Source organism: Eptatretus burgeri, chromosome 6 (assembly GCF_056783735.1).
Source record: "Eptatretus burgeri isolate ZD-2024b chromosome 6, Ebu_testis_v1, whole genome shotgun sequence".
NCBI classification, from domain to species: domain Eukaryota; kingdom Metazoa; phylum Chordata; class Myxini; order Myxiniformes; family Myxinidae; genus Eptatretus; species Eptatretus burgeri.
Genome location: NC_140966.1, coordinates 74,004,937 through 74,022,887, shown reverse-complemented (window position 1 = coordinate 74,022,887; position 17,951 = coordinate 74,004,937). Strand labels below are relative to the sequence as shown.

The following is a 17,951-nucleotide window of genomic DNA, read 5'->3' as shown; positions in this document are numbered from 1 at the left end:
TTTTTAGTTTTTTTGCATGTACTTTTTTTTCTCTCTCTTCTCTTTGTGTTTTTCCTTGCGATGACATTGCGAAAAGGCAAAATACGTTGGCACCAATTGAATAATTAGCCATTAAAACTAAATTGATTAAAACTAAAACATTAAAACTAAATAATGACGACTTACTGTATTCTTTCTCGATTAATCGACTTACTGTATTCTTTCTTTCTCGATTTCTGTACTTTCTCGATTTTCTTAAACACAATGCCCCAATCCATTTTGACGATTTCACACACGCGTGCACACACGCACGCACACACACGCGCACACACACACACACACACACACACACACACACACACACACACACACACACACACACACACACACACACACACACACTGCTGGAATTATAGATAGATGATGCAGAACTGTTCCGATTTGGTCTTCAATTTTATTTGAATTGAATTTATTTTAATCCCATTACCTTGTTGATTCCGTTTCCGGGTTTGGAGCATTGAGAGGTCTCCTTTGGGGCTCTCTGCTGACGATCTCAAAGTTAAGTTCCCAGTCGTTATCTGTCCCGTTTTAACTGTTTATTTTTCTCACCTACATGTTACTGTGTGTTCCTAGTTCGGTTTTGTTTCAAAAATCATGCTATTTTGTGAGATTTTGTCGACGTTGTCCTACCGGGTGCTTGAGGCCTCGGCTTGAGGCCTACCGGTTCCCCTCAGTGTACGATCGTGTTTATTTGCTTTTTCTCCCCATCACCTTCAATTTCTATCTTCCCCACTTTCCTAACGTCCCCCATCCCTCCCGAATAATCACTATTTCTTATCTTAAATCAAAAAAAAAAAAAAAAAAAACGCTACCTTTCTCCTGAATATGCTGCTTCTTCTAATTCATCGCCTCTTCATCTTCTTCTTCCTCCTCTTCTTCTTCTTCCTCAATTTTTTCTACAACACTTCCATGACCTAATCTGTTGAAAACTCTCTCAAACATAAATAATAATAACAAAACGATCTCTTATAATGCTTCATCTTCCTCTTTCACACATGTGGTACTCCTTACTGTATCATAATGCACTACTCTTCCGCTATTTAAACAGACTGCTCTCAATTCGACCTCTCCTTCATACCTTGGCTAAAAACTCCAACTGTAACAGCGTTTCTTCTCTCCATTATTGCATCCATCAGGATTTGTGTTAAATCCCATCTCTGACCTAAAACTTTTTTAAAACCCCCAGTTTGCTATGAATGTTTGCTTTCCATCAACCATTCTTTTTTTCCAACTTCAGTGCCAACTCATCCCTCTCACCCCTCACTCTCAAAGCAACCACCCCACTCTTCTCCCTCCAAGCCTCCCTCTCACCTCTCTCAGAAATTCCCCCTCACCTTTCTCCCACCTTTCATCCCCCTCACTCATCCTTCTCAAAGTTGCCCCTCCTTTCATCCACTAAGCTACCTCCTTCCACTGCCCTCTCACCTCCATCCCTTCACTCCACCTCCACAAATCCTCAACTGCCTTCTTCCCCCTCTCTTGTCCCCCCCCCAGCACCACAGAGCCTTTTCTCCTCCTCATTCGGCCCCTCCCCTAGCTATTCTGCAATCCCCCACACTCTTTCAACAACCCTCCTTAACTCCCTCCTCGTACCTTGTCCTACCCTCCCCCACCACCCCCTGCACCCAAAGCCTCCTCCCCTACTTCTTCATTAAAAGTGTGGACCTCAAATATCTAGGGCCTTCACTCAAACCTTTCAGATCTTTCCATACAGGTTGCCACTGATAAACCAGTCATAATCTGCCTAACAGAAACTTTCCTCCCCCAAGACATGTCTGACTCCCAAGTATCTCTCCCCGGTTACTCCCTCCTCCGGTATGACAGACCTGAGCCTCGTCCTGGTGGAGGAGTTGCTCTCTTCATCAAAGACTCTATTCCTCACTCTCCATGCACTGCCCTCACTCCCCCACACCCCCAGGAATACCGCTGGCTACGGCTTCCCCTCCACTCCCACCTCATGTTTATATGTGTACTGTACTGTCCACCCAACAGTGATGACTCCATATACACCTCACTATCCGAAAACATGGACCATCTTCTATCTTCTCATCCAAACTCTCTCTTCTTCATATGTGGCGACTTCAATTGTCATCATGCCAGTTGGCTAGGTGTGGGTACCTCTCTCACCTGTCATGGCACCTCAGAAAAAGCTTTCTGCAACTCATTGGGACTGACTCAATCGGTCAACTTCCCGACCAGGATCTCAACAAATGGTACTCCATCTCTTCTGGATCTGATTTTGACAAATTTCCCCGACAATATCTGCTGCTCTTCCTTCGCTCCAATCGGTTCTTCTGTCCACGTCCTTGTCAAAGTGGACATCTAACCACCTCACCGCCGTCGAGTCTGGCATTTCACTCAAGCCAACTGGCAGGGTCTCCAAGCAGCCATCAAACTTATAGACTGGTCTCCTATCGCTACTTTCTCCAACATCAACTCTTCCTGGGAATTCTTTCAAAGAAACTTGCGCTCCCTCATGCACAGATTTATCCCCTCTCATCTTCAGTTGTCCTACCCTTCCTCCCGCCCTTGGTTCACTGAAGCTTGTGGTGAGGCAGTTGTCCTGAAACAACTTGCCTTTGCCTCATGGAAAGCAAACCCAACAGAGGGCAATCTCAGTTCCTTCCATAATGCTCGGAACACGTGTGTATCTACCCTCAGGAGAGCCAGAAAAACAACATCTTTCTAATCTCAAGTCTGAACTCTCAAACCTCTGTTCCTCCTCAAAATCCTGGTGGCATCTAATCAAATCTGTTTCTGGTGCATATTCCTCCTCCATCCCCTCCCTTACCTCAAATGGCCGCACTGCTGATACTGCACGTGAAAAATCTGAATGCCTAAACTCGGTGTTTGCAGCAAAATCTTGTGTCCAAAACCCATCACTTTCTCTACCCACCATGCCTAGTCACACCCAACTGTCCCTGGACTATGTGTCCTTTTTTCCTGACAAGGTGGAGAGCTTGCTGTCAAACCTCGACTCAGATTCTGCAACCGGTCCAGACGGCATCAGCCCACGTGTTCTCAAAGCCTGCTCTTGCTCACCCTCTCTCTGTTCTAGTCACCCTCTCATTTGCTCTAGATAATCTGCCATCAGCTTGGAAATCAGCAAACATCACTGCCCTGCATAAAAAAGGTGCAAAAACAGATCCCTGCAACTATAGACCAATCAGCCTTCTCCCAATCATCAGCAAGGTTATGGAATCCATCATCGCTTCAGACATGAAATCCTTCCTCGTCTCCAATGGCTTGATTTCAGATCATCAATTTGGTTTCAGACCAGGTCACTCTACCCTGGATATGCTGCTTCTGCTCTCCCAACAATGGATGGAGGTCCTCAATGCCAGACAGGAAATCCGAGCTGTATCCCTGGATATATCACGTGCTTTTGACACAGTCTGGCACCCTGCCCTGCTCACCAAACTCTCTTCCTATGGTATCCAAGGCCATCTCCACTCATGGCTCGCAGACTTCCTCTCCTGTCGCAGTCAACGTGTGGCCCTAAATGGGGTTCTTTCATCCCCTCTTCCTGTCCAGGCTGGTGTTCCTCAAGGGAGCATTCTGGGCCCTGTTCTTTTTCTGGTTTTCATCAATGATCTTTCCGACTCTCTGGAAAATCCTCTATATCTCTTTGCTGATGAATCCACCCTCTGCTGTACCATCGGTCATCCCTCAGACCGGCAAGCAGCAGCTTGTCCGCTCACTGCAGATCTGGATAAAATCACAAACTGGTCCAACACGTGGAACATGTCTTTCAATCCAGACAAATCTCACACTCTCACGATGTCTCTTCGAAAGGACCATTTAGAAAACCACCCCATCCACTTTCTCAACAATCCTCTGGAAGAAGTCCTTTCATTCAAGCTTCTGGGTCTCACTATCTGCCATGACCTTTCCTGGGAAAGCCACATTTCAAACCTCGCCTCCAAAGCCAGTCGCCGACTGGGAATCCTCTGTCGTGCAAAGTCCTTCCTCGGCCCTCCTGAGCTCCTGACCACCTACACAGCTTTTGTCCGCAGCCTGATGGAGTACTGCTCTCCCCTCTGGGCTGGTGCTCCTGCCTCCCACCTTTCTCGGCTTCACGCTGTAGAGACCAAGGCATTTCGGATCATTGGCATCTCCCGCAATGAGGCTGAGTCTTTGGGCATCTCACTCAATCACCGCAGGTTGGTCAGTGGTCTTTCTGTCTTCTACTGTCTCCTCTCCAGCCTCGCCCCCCTGCTCTCTCTGCGATCTGTCCCCACCACATTTCCACAGGGCGCTCAAGGTCCGCCAACAACCCCCTTCTGGTAAAACTACCAAAATCACGAATCACTGCTCACCTTCATTCCTCTTTTTTCCTGCCTTTGGAATAAACTCCCTCACTCTATTCTTTCCCATTCTTCCCTCCAGGCTTTCAAAACAGCTGGTCACCACCACCTCTTATCCAAAATCCAAATCACCACCATGGCCAAAAATCCCCCATCCAAATCCTTGATCTTTTCTACCCCCGATAATCCACCAAGGCCCAACCCTTCAAATCCCCTGCTTTCCTTCCTATTTCATCTATCTATAATTCCAGCAATCTGTGTGTGTGTGTGTGTGTATGTGTGTATATGTGTGTGTGTGTGTGTGTGTGTGTCTGTGACCCACTGTTTCTCGACAACCACTGGTCCGATCTAATTGAAACATGCCAGTTATATTGCTGGGAACCTGAGGATGTGCCTTTTCAAGGTTTGATATTAATCGGACAAGTGGTTCCCAAGTTATGGCCATTTATTTACCAACCAATGACAGGACACATTGCTGCGTAGGCGTGGCCGATGGGAAAGAGATCCTAATCCGCGTTCCCCATTACGGGTTACAACGTACGGACTTCTGGATAGTGATGACTTACTGTATTCTAATAATTTCTCGATTTCTTATGCGCATTTCTTGATAAACACAATGCCCCAATCCAGTCGTCGTTTACTTTTACATCGTTGAAAGTTTTTTTTTTCCCTACGGCCACGCACGTACGGCCACGTGAGAGTGAAGGAACGTCCTGTGTGGTTGTTGAGGAAGGTAAACTTGATTTTAATTAACTCTGTGTGTGCAAATATCACAGCAGTTGTTACTTCAATGCAAGCGATACCATTCGTGGAATGCATGTGAACATTCCGTACGGGTACGCACCACTTCCGGATAGTGATGACTTAATGTATTCTTATAATTTCTCGATTTCTTATGCGCATTTATAGATAAACACAATGCCCCAATCCAGTCGTCGGTCACGAGAGCGAAGGAACGGCCTCTGTGTTTGTTTGAAAGTTGTTTTTTTGCATGCACGGGCACGCACGTACGGACACGCACATATGACCACGCAAATACGGGCATGCGAGAGCAAAGGAACGGCCTGTGTGGTTGTTTCTGACAAGCGGTTTGAAAGTTTTTTTTAATTTTTTTTGCACGTACAGCCACGCATGTACGGGCATGCACGTACGGGCACGTACGTATGGCCACTCACATACAGGCACGCGAGAGCGAAGGAACGGCCTGTGTGGTTGTTTCTGACACGCGGTTTGAAAGTTTTTTTTTTTTGCACGTACGGGCATGCATGTACGGGCACACGTACGGGCACGCACGTACGGGCACGCACATATGGGCAAGCACATACGAGCATGTACTAGTCATAATATTGTTGTGGTTACCAAATTCGCAAACCACCATTCAGGTCCCTTAGGTGAGGTATCTCGGCAAGTATATGTGTAGTTAGGCCCAAACCCGTTGTCTAGTGGGAATACATGTCATTTATGCGTGCTGCGACTCTTCAGGATAGCCGTTTTTCTTTTACTATCTTTATTTTGGACCAACCGCCATGATTACAACCACAACCACCGCTTCACCACAACCGCCACGACCTTCACGTCACACATCGCAACCGTAGCATCGCCGCCGTTCTTGCCCCGCTGTGGGTACCGGTGTTGGACTCATGCAGGGCGCGCGTCGAACAGCGTGTACAAAATCACGGATTTTGTGCTTCAAAAACGGATCCAAAACGACACACGCCCACTTTTTGCCGTCCAATCGGTGAGCGAGGGGCGAATTGGCCCCGCCTCCAGGACGATCGATATATGCAAATTTGTGGATCAAAAAGCCTTCACGCCCACTTTTTCTCGGGCCAATGGGGAGCGAGGTGAAAGGTCAAAGGGAGGGGGTCAAAGGCGAAGCTACGGGGGGATAAAAGGACCGTGTTCGTCAGTCAGGGTCGGGCGGAGAGGTCGAGGGTCGGAGAGGTCGAGAGTCGGAGAGTCCAACGAGGAGAGTCCAAAGAAGAGTCCAGAGTCGGAGAGTCCAGAGGCGGAGAGGCGGCAGCGGAGAAGGCAGACGAGGGGGTGCTCGCGTCGGTGCCGGGAGCTGCACGCCCGAGGGAGGCCGGCAGCGCGTCCTGGCCGAGGTGGAGACGCACACCAGGGATAATAAAGATCCTCTATACCCCGAGCATCAGCAACCCCCTCCTGTTTCCCCCCGCGCTGAGATAGTGCGACCAAGGGGGCCCCCTTTCCCACCCCCTGCCAGACACTGTCCGCGAGGTCCGCGGAGTTGGGGCGCCATCGCCGCTCCGCGTCTCATCACCAGACGGGTAGGCGCGACCCGGTCTTGGCCTCAGGCCCGCCTCATCCTTGAGGGTATTTCTTTTCCTTGGTTTTGGGTATGTGTTGTCGGCGCCGTCTGTGAAGTAGAATTGTATAAGTGTTGCCGTGTGCTCGGTAGTCGGTATTAGCTCTGCATTGTGTTTTCGCTTTTGTATTTGCTTTTTGTGTAAATGGAATTGTGTTTTCTTTTGTTTGTGTGCTTTTGGTGGAATTGAATGTGTGCTTCCCGTGTGCCGCGAATAAATGTGCTTTATTATTGAACTGTTCTCCCGCTTCGCTTCGTCTTTTCCTCCATTGAATCCCCATCTTGCTTCACGTAAAGGGTTGGTAGTGGGCTGAATACGCCCGATAATTAATCGAACCGTCGAGGTCGACGATAACACCGCTCGGTTATTCTGATAGTACGGAATGGGTCGCTTAAGTGGCCCGTGTCCAAAGTCGACCTGCGGCGAGGTGCGATCGCCCGGTCTACCCTCCGCGTGGGTACTTAGGTAGGTCGAATTCGGCGAGCAACCCTATCCCACACGGGGGCTGATTGGCTCGATCGCGGTGAGACCGAAAGGTCCACCCGTGACTGGTTCCCGGCGTTAGTCCGAGAGGGTCACGACTGGATTGTCCGTCCGGTGGGCGACGTGCTGCGATTCGAGTTACGTGGCCGTCAGCACGCCGGCGGGCGCGGAATCCGCAACAATATAATGGGCGTAAACCTGGACCTTCCAACACACTTTTCTCCGAACATATTCTGTTCCTACTTCCGAAATCTTCACATTATGCGTTCCATGTATTTACGCAGGTGATGGCGGATTAAAAAAATCGAATATAGATATAATTTTTAAAGAGGGAATCGATGACATCACAATCAGCAGCGTTTGGCGGCAAACCGACGGCAGGGCCCCAAACGATGTGCTTTATTTACTTAACTAATTCTGCGTTCAGGACGTTTGTTCAACTCAGCATTTACGACTTTTATTCTGCCACGTTGTTAATCTGTTGATGGAGGTAATATAGAAATGATGAATTTATCAAATCGTTCGTGTTACTCATCCGGCACTATGTGTCATGGCAGACAATCTAAAGCGACCGGTCTCAAACGTTACCATGGACACCCAGACACACCACCAATAAGAACTGAGCTGTTGAATGTGGCGCAAAACATCCAAAGAAACTACCGTAACCGAGTATTGTGATCCGTCCTGTCCCCCATACCCGTTGTAGACGGGTATCTGCAAGTTGGAGAAATCAGAAGGAACCCAAACAAACAAAAATAAAAGATGAAGTCCTCAGGAGGAGCCTGGATAGGATGCACATTTCAACTGCTACTCCTCTACCCTCAAACCCATCCAGGTACAGCCAAGTGAGCCATATTCAACAAACAAACAAACCCAGATCAAAAAACTTAAATAATTTTGGCTGCCAGACCATGTGTCCAATCAAGTTGAAATTTAAAACATGTATTCCCCATGACTACTCGATCACAATTGTGAAGTTTTACATCGATTGATTTCACAGTTCAAGAGAAAACATTATTTAATATTTTATTAAATCCAATATGGCTGCCAAACCATGTGACATCAATTATTCCTTAACAACCTTGCACACACATGCCCTGGGGAACATTTGTGTGGTTTCCCTCGATCTTTCCAACTGTACTGGAGAAGAATATTTTTATGTTTTCGTGTAAATCCAATATGGCTGCCAAACCATGCGACCTATGACATCATATGAGTGAAGCTTTTGTTCCTCATGGATAGGCGGTCATATGTGTAAAGTTTCGGATCAATGTTTTCAGCCATTTCGGAGAAGATTTTTGAAGGTTTAAAAAAAATAAACAACACAATATGGCTGCCGAATCACGTGACCAATGATATCATTTTTTGTGGACCATTTAATCCCAAGATGACCCTCAAAGATCTTCATCCTGATCGGATGTAGCATTCTACATGTGCAGTTATGACATCATAAAAAAAATTCTCATTCCCCATGAGTACTTGCTGTGTGCCAAGTTTGAAGGTTTTCCTTGGTGCAGTTTCAGAGAGACAGAGGTCCAAAGGTTTTCTGTTTTTTCAACATGGCCACCACACCACGTCACCTATGATGTCATACTGTTTTTTTTACTCATACTTTTTGACTCATACTCATACTATGACATCATACGTCATACCTATGATGCCATACTGGAATTTTTAAAGTGATTCTTCACCATCGAGAGAGGGCCAAAAATGATATATAGCACAATATCTCAAAAAGTTATGGACGAGTTGTGACAACATTTTGAGTTGGTTCGGTGTCAAGAACAAGCTGATAAGATTTTGGCTCAGGTCAGAATCCAGATCCAGCCTATCAGTGGGATACAAAATGTAAGCTGTTCATCCTGGCGGAGGTTTGTGCTCCATCAAGTGCTGTTCTAGTTCTCATCTGTTTCCTTATCTTGGTGATTCAACAGGATCCGTTGATTCAATTTGAATCAAATAAACACGTGATGAACAAACCTGGAAATGTTTATAAATAATTATGTTAATAACTCACAATGTGTTCTTGTGTTTTCAGATGTACAACACACACGGGCTGTGGAAGAGAAATCGGTGTTTGTTCGTGGGGGTGACGCGGTCACGCTGCCATGTTTGTTCAACGGATCATTGTGGGGAGAACGGGCTCGGGTGGAATGGGACTGGAGAAACTCATACAGGGTCACCTACCTGAACATAGATTTTCCGAATGAAGAAAACACTTGGAGTATGTATAATAACATGAACATTATCGGCCATGGAGTCACAGAAGGAGATTTTTCTCTTCTTATCTCACCTGTACGGTTTGATGATTATGGAACATTCACCTGTTACCACGTAAATCTTTCCACTCACAAACGAACCAAACTCACCACGGTGAACCTCGTTACTGCTGAAGGTGAATATTTATCATGATGTTCATTAATAAATATAATAATTTAATAAAGACATGTAATTAATATAAATTAACAAAGTAAGGGTTAAAATGTGATGTTTGTTCCACACAGTGAAGAGCCCGAAGTACCCGGTACTCGAGGGTCTTGGAGCCACCCTGATGTGCAGGATCTCTGATGGGAGTGAGGGTGAGGTGGAGTGGATGAGGGGGAAACTGTCAGTAGGAAAGGGAAAGGAAATGAAACTTTCACCAACGGAGATCACTGATGGGGGACAATGGACCTGCATCGTGTCCACCATGAACAAACCTCGTCTCACCATCAATCACTTCATCAACGTCTATCAAGGTAAGTTAATTACTTAATTACCGTCATGTGATGTAATTTATCTTTAATTCTCCTTTTATTCACATTTGTGATTTAACATTAAATATTTAATTTCTCGTGTTATTAAACATCCGATCCCCTCTCTTACAGGACCACGTAATGGTGTAAAGAGAAGTATTTTTATAACTCCAGTTAAAAGTAACATCACCTTACCATGTGTGAATGATCACAATACTCGATGGTATAAAACAAAGGAATCACAATCTCTGATCAAGGATGGAGAGGAACAAACAAATGGGAAATTCACAATCACCGAGGATTTCTCACTTACAATCTCCGATGTTCGTCCCAAGGACTCCGGACATTACGAGTGTCGATCTGATCGGGTTATCTGTAACATTTCGGTTATCACTGTTAAAGGTAAGTTGCTCCACCTGCACTTATTGGCATAAGCAAAATTATTAGTGTGAAATAGATTTTTAATTGCAAGAACAAACAAATGTAAAATGAAATATTTATTTTCACCCCCAGCCCGAGTGACCCCCAAGAACGGACTTTCTAAAGGAACTGCAGTGACTTTGAACTGTGACCTTTCACATCCTGTACCCGGTGTAACGTTCGGATGGCGTCATGAAACATCTGATCGTGACGTCACAAACCAGTCCAGTTTCACTCTCTCATTTACTCCTGAACATGTAGGAACATGGACGTGTGTTCTTTATGGAGAATCGGGAAGGGTCATCACAACGATCTCACGAAGAATTACTGCAGGAGGTATGTTTTTATTTATTTTACAAACACGAGTCTGAACTAAATGTGTTTAAAATTTTGTTTTCTTTGTTTGTTAACTGAGACTGTCAGGCTACCTTGGAGGTGTGCAAAGTCCTTCCTTGGCACACCTGAGCTCCTGACAACACACACAAAGCTTTCGTCCACAGCCTGATGGAGTACTCACTGATCTCCCATCTGGGCTGGTGCTCCTGCCTCCCACCTTTCTCGGCTTCACGCTGTGGAAACCAAGGCAGTTAGGATCATTGGTATCTCCCATGATGAGACTGAGTCTGCAGGCAGGTTGGTGGTCTTTCTGTCTTCTGCCATCTCCTCTCCGGCCTGCCCCTCCCCCCCTGCTCTGTCTGAGATATGACCCACCGCCCCCCCCCCCACATTTCTGCAGGACGCTCAAGGTCCATCTGCAAATCCTTTCTGGTAAAACTACCAAAATCAAGAAATCACTGCTCACCTTCACTCATTCATTCCCGTTTTCCTGTATTTGCAACAAACTCCCACATTCTCTTCAATCCCACTCTTCCCTCCAGGTCTTCAAAATAGCTGTTCACCACCATCTCTTATCTTCCCCATCCAAAACCATGATCTTTTCTACCCCGTTAATCCACCATCTCCTTCAAATTCCCTGCTTTCTTTCCTGAAAGTCCCTGTCATGTAAGGACCTGAAAATCCCTGTAATATCCATCTTGTATACCCTGTGTACCCCACCCCATCCCTCTCCCTTCCACAGATCTCTTAATGTCTCTGTTCCCCACTGTTTTGTGCTTCCCTCTCCCGCCCCTCGTCTCCTGCTCCCCTTGTTGTACGTTCTGTGTGTGAGCTCTTTCGAGCCTCGACATTGTATATATATATATATATATATATATATATATATATATATATATATATATATATATATATATATATATATATATATATATATATATATATATATACACATATACTGTATAATACATTAGACCCTTAAGACTCTGAAGACCCCCAAAATCCTTAAGACTCCTAAGATCCCAAAGACCTGGAAGAACGGCAAGTAAGATTCAAAGACCCTTTATGACTCGGAAGACCCCAATACCTCGAAGACACTTTAAAACCCAGAAGACCCTTAAGACTTCGTCTGTCCATGAATCTCTGTGACTATATGTCGATTAAGTATTGTTGGAACATTACTTCCACCCTGACTACACGTATGTCTATTAATTACGTACTATTGAAATTACCTTATCAACCTCTCAACCCTTTAGACTGTTGAGGCCCCTTAGACTGTTGAATACCTTTTAAGATCCCTAATACCCTGAATACCTCCAAGACCCTTAAAAATCCAGAAGACCCTTTAAGACTCTTAAGACCCCCTAGAATCTAGATCTTTACACCCCTGAAGTTCCTTTAGAGCCATTCGACCTAAACACCATTTTGACCTCTTACACCCCCTTCAGACAGATGAGACAGTTTAGACCCTTGACCATTTAGAGCTTTAGATCACTTGGACCTTTTCAACCTCTTTTTACATGTTTGAGAGATTAGGCCCTTTTGACCCTGAAGACACGAACAACTATTGGAACATTTCCTTTTGAGGATCGAGAATCTTTGAAGCGCAAATCACACAAATACTTTATCTGTAGTCTTCATGAAAAACACAGCCGATACTTTTTTCAGCAAGTAATGTGCAAACGAAACCCACACAGATCGAGGGTGGGTCCTCTGCTATCTAGTATATAAAGAAGAAAGATTATAATTTGTTACTTGCAAAATCGAAGATTTTTTCAAGTATGTTGGTTAGTCGATTTTGTTATTTTCTGTCTGTCTGTCTGTCTATCTCCTACAGGTCACAATTTTAAACCAATCTTCACAAAACTTCATCACATGGTAGAGTTTGTCATAAAGAAGACTATTATTTTTGAGGTCAAAATGTCAACAACTTCGGTGGTATTTCTAAAATCCTCAATTTTCATCTGATTGACTTGAAGTTTGAAGAGGATTTATATTTCAGGTCACTAAATTAAATTAGCTAATTACTTTTGAGGTCAACATGGAACAAAAGGTCAACATAAGCCAAAGGTCAACAACTTTGGTGAGGTTTCTAAAATCCGCAATTTTGATCCGATTGACTTAAAATTTGAAGAGGATGTATATTTCAGGTCACTGAATTAAAATAGCCAATTATTTTCGAGTAGAGGGCAACATCGACCAAAAGCTCAACAACTAATGTGGTATTTCAAAAATCCTCAATATTTTCATCCGATTGACTTGAAATTTGAAGAGGAAATATATTTCAGGTCACTGCATTCAACCAGCCAATGATTTTTGAGGTCAACATCGACCAAAAGGTCAACGTAGTCCCAAGTTCAACAACTAAGGTGGTATTTCTGAAATCCTCAATTTTCATCCGATTGACTTGAAAATTGAAGAGGAGTTGCATATTTGGTCAATGAATTCAACCACCAATTATTTTTGAGATCAAATTTGTTTTATGGATTTTGCAAGTTTCGTGCTCTGCACGACATCTTCTTCTTGTTATTCTGTGTTTGTCTGTTGGGTCGCTTATAGATGACCCTTATTGTCAGTAATTCTGTCTGTTTGTTTGGATGTTTGTTCGTTTGTCATCAGCATAATTAGTAGTAAACGTGGGCGGATTTTGACCAAATTCGGGTGGTAGGTACATCTTATGACCTAGTGCTTTGGAAATTGGGATGGTTGCTAGGGGCGCTTTGGTTCCCCAGCAACAACCGAAAAAAACCTTCAAAATCGGTACCGTTCACGCGAAATCAATTCCAAAAGCCATTATCCCACGAAGGGTTATGAAATTTGGCACGAATGATATACAGGTGATGCTCTATCAAATATATTCCAGTTGTTTTGTGATATATGGAATACTTTACCCGCAGCGCCTCCTACAATTAGGGTATGCGCGAAAATTAGCGAAAATTGAAGGCCCCCTAGCGACCAGGTGAGTGCATCGATACGAATGAAACTTTGCAGGTTCATGGTACTCAATGAGAACGACAACTTTGCCTCAGGACATATTGACCGATTTCGCTTAGGTCAGGGGTCAAAGGTCAATTAGTGAAAAAAATCGATAATATGCGAGAGCTGGAGATGCCTTTGCGCCAAATGCTACTCCTCCTAGGGTTATGGTCGGATGGTCATGAAAATTCACACTAATCGTCTGGAAAACATTCTGCACAAACGATCAAGCTGGATTTTCGATTTAGATCTTTGTTCACCCACAGCACCCCCTCGAACTTTGGGGATTTCCGATTTCAAACCGCATTTTCGGTACTTTTCATTCAAATTGATACCGAGTAGATGGAACTGGATGAGATTTGATATGCATAATCTTAAGGTGATTCCCTATCCGCAATATGACATCCATTTTGCTCTAAATCTTATAGTTTCCATGCTCGGCGACCCATCGCTGCCTACCGGCTTGTCTGTTTGTTTGTCTGTCTGTTTATTGCCTCCAGGACAGAATTCTAAACTGATCATCATGAAACCTTACCAAGTGGGAGAGGTACTCTCAACTGAGAAGCCTATTCATTTTGAGCTCAAATGTCAAAGGTCATCTTGAGGTCAAATTTCTAAAATCGTCATTTTTCATCCGATTGACATGAAATTTGAACAAGAGTTGCATATTGCATCACTGAATTGGGGAAGCAAATATTTTTGAGGTCAAAACGTCAAGGGTCAACTCAAGGTCAAACTTCTAAAATCATCAAATTTCATCTGAAAAATCGTCAATTTTCATCTGGTTGACCTGACAATAAAGCAGCAATTGCATATTGCATCACTGAATTTGAAAACCAACTATTTTTTTAGGTCATAAGGTCTAAGGTCAATTCAAGGTCAAACTCCGACAATCATCAATTTCAATCTGAAAAATAATCAATTTTCATCCGATTGACCTGAGCTTCGATGCAGATTGTCAATTTTAATCTTTACTAGTACGTGCCCATAAAAAAATAAAAAAATAAAATAATAATAATAATAATAAATAAATAAATAAACCACACAGGCCGTTTGTTCGCTCTCACGTGCCCGTACGTGCGTGACCCGGAAGTTCGATATTATTCGCAGTTACGATTATTCGCAATTTATTTTTAATACCTAATTATTCAATTAGCGCCAACGTATTTTACCTTTTCGCAATGTCGTGGCAAGGAAAAACAAAAAGAGAAGAGAAGAGAGAGAAAAAATTTACTTCCTGGTTCGGAGCATACCAGCACTCTGATGTTCCCGAAATTTATACACCGTCTAATATGAAAACGATCATAACTTGGGCCATTCTGTTTATCTATAAATGCGCATAAGAAATCGAGAAATTATTAGAATACACGAAGTCATCACTCTCCGGAAGCCCGTACGTTGTAACCCGTAATGGGGAACGTGGCTGTGCTTCCCTTCCCCATTGGCCACGCCCACGCAACAACGTGTCTTGCCATTGGTTGGTAAATAAATGGCCATAACTTGGGAATAGAAGCACTTGTCCGATTAATATCAAACCTTGAAAAGGCACATCCTCAGGTCCCCAGCAATATACCTGGCAAGTTTCAATTAGATCGGACCAGAGGTTGTCGAGAAACAGCGCGCACACACACACACACACACACACACACACACACACACACACACACACACACACACACACACACACACACACACACACACACACACACACCACACACAGATTGCTGGAATTATAGATAGATGAAATGGACAATTTGATGTATCCATGGAAACCTTTGGAGAGCGGGGTGGATTTTGCAAGTATCATGCACTGCATGACGTCTTTTTCTTGTTTGTTTGTTCGTTTATGAATTACCCTTTGGAATTACAGTTTAAAATTTACTCGTTCAGAATCCTTGAGAATCACCCTTTCGAATCCTTGTGAATTACACATTAGAACCCTTTAGAATTACACTTCAAAATTACACTTTAGAATTACCCTTTAGAGCACTTTAGAATTAATCTTGAGAATTGCACTTCAGAAGCCTTTAGAATTGCACTTTAGAACCCTTTGGAATTTCTTTAGCACTCGGAAACAACAACCCATGCCAACATGAGCCCTGAGGGATATCTACAAGCAGAATGCGACAAACAAGCAGTTCAGCAATGACAAGTCCTTCCCAACATGAGTCCTGTGCGATGTCAGGTGAACTGCGACAATCATGCAGCTGAGCCTTTATAACCCTAATACCTTTTAAGACTCCTTAGGATTCCAAGACCCACATACCCCATTATAACAACAAAAGCCCCATGTGGCAAAGAGAAAACGGTGTCCATGACAACAATTTCACCCCATTATAATCAAATGGGATAATTTTGTGATTATATTATCTCCAAACCTCAGGAATTTTTCAACATATCAGATTGAAACACACAGCTTGTTTGTACGCTCATGTAGTATATCCTTACTATAATTAATGGACCAGTGTTTGTGTGTGTTTATTTGTGTGTTTGGTTGTCACGCTACTCCTCCTGCAGTTCTGGGCCAATTACATCCAGACTTGCTACAGAGGATCAGCATGACCCCAATGATTGTATCCTCTATGGAAATGTGTATCATGTGCTGCATCTGGAGGGGGGGGGGGTATTACAAATCTCCACCATTTACAGAACAGTATTCCTGTCCCCACGTTTTCCAGTGTGGTGAGGTGTTTTGAATTACAATTTTGAATAATATGTTTTGCATTCCACGATGAGGTTTCCAATCACATGGCGGCAATGTTATGTTTAGAATTTACACGCTTGGAAAACAGCATTGAGGTCATCAGGAACAGAAGTGACGGTTGGTTTTGTCTGTAAGGGTGGTGCTTCGAGAGAGATGGCGTTTGAGGTAAAAAGGTCGTGTTGTGAGGACTTGCAAATCAAAGCTGTGATGAAACCATGACAGTTTACCAGGAGAATCATTACTGTATGTAACAGATGCCTTTGATTTACACAGCAGGTGGTGTTTGAATTTCGATGTTTGCAGCGTCCGCTCTAAGTCTGGCCTCCTTCTGCGTAGAAGTTCCTGGTAGTATAGGCGGTGAACAAGAGGAGATACAGTATTTAGTGAATCTATAGTCTTTATTTGATTTCTTTTTTGTTACAAATCTCTCATTAGTATCGACAGTGAACAAGAGGAGGTAAAAAAATTTTTTTTGCCAACACAGCTGCCAGTTGCCTAGACACCGCCCAAATAAAGGCATGCATTGGAAGAATGTGTTGCATGTTTGGAACAAGATCGCCTGAAGGGTGGGGGTACTCTGCTGGTGTGCATAAAATCTGGTCAAAATGAGTCAAATGTCAAGGGCAATATCAGCCAAAACATGTGAAACACCTATTAATCGGCGATTAGAAAATGTATCAAGGAAATTTGTTTTGCACAACATTCAATCATGGAAAATATTTGATCGGTCAAACTTTCCAAATTGCTGTTTCCATGGCTACTATTGTTTATTTGGATCTCGCAAGTATTGCGCTATACATGACATCTTTCTTGTTTGCTTGTTTGTTTGTCTGTTAGCAGGGTGTCCCAACAAGTTAAGGATGGATGGGGATGAAACGTGGTGGAGAGGTTGGGTGTTTGCCAAGACTGATCCAGATCCGGATCCAGATAGGAGAATTTTTAAAGTGATTCTTCACCATTGAGAGATGGGGCCAAAAATAATATATCGCATAATATTTCAAAAAGTTGTGGACAGATGCAACAAAACTTGGTGGATGAGTGGGTAGGTGACAAGAACAAGTTTAGATTTTGGTCAAGGTCTGAATGCATATCCGGTCTATTAGTGGACACAAAATGTATAAGCTGTTCAGCATGGTAGAGGTTTGCGCTTTACCGAGTGCTGTTCTAGTTTCTTTATCCCCACGGCAAAATATTGCACTTAAATCGAAAAAATGGATAGAATCATGCCTCAAATCAATGTGTCCACATGTTTTAGCCTCGCAATGAAAAAAATATGATAGATCATGTGAAAAGGAGTATATGCATTAAATATGTGCAATTGGAACGCGAGTAGTTTATATTAGTTACGTATCAAATATCTATTGGAATGCATTAATTACGTTACACACCAGCACACAACACACCACACAACACATGTTTTGTCGAAGGTCTGAAATCTCGAATTGCTCTTTCTTGTTTACCAATGCAACTGAATCCATATCAGGGAGCGATCAATATTTACATGGGTAGAGGGTTGTGGGGTGCAAAAAACATTAAACGAGTGCTTCGGTCTGAAGGGTTAATGATGCAAGAACTTGTAGTCGACGGCACATTTCCAGATGAATGTGTGCTTTGTCATTCCAAC

At 43.6% G+C, this 17,951-nt stretch overlaps 1 protein-coding gene across 1 annotated transcript in view; it reads left to right on the top strand.

Moving 5' to 3' along the window:
- The window catches only part of LOC147025066 (T-cell surface glycoprotein CD4-like), a 65,329-nt gene that overhangs the window by 28,791 nt on the left and 18,587 nt on the right, over positions 1–17,951 (top strand). Inside the window, exons 2-5 of the mRNA XM_085885627.1 lie at positions 9,198–9,554; positions 9,664–9,897; positions 10,027–10,296; positions 10,408–10,650. Of these exons, the coding sequence (XP_085741753.1) occupies positions 9,198–9,554; positions 9,664–9,897; positions 10,027–10,296; positions 10,408–10,650 (1,104 nt within the window). The remainder of the gene's footprint in view (positions 1–9,197; positions 9,555–9,663; positions 9,898–10,026; positions 10,297–10,407; positions 10,651–17,951) is intronic.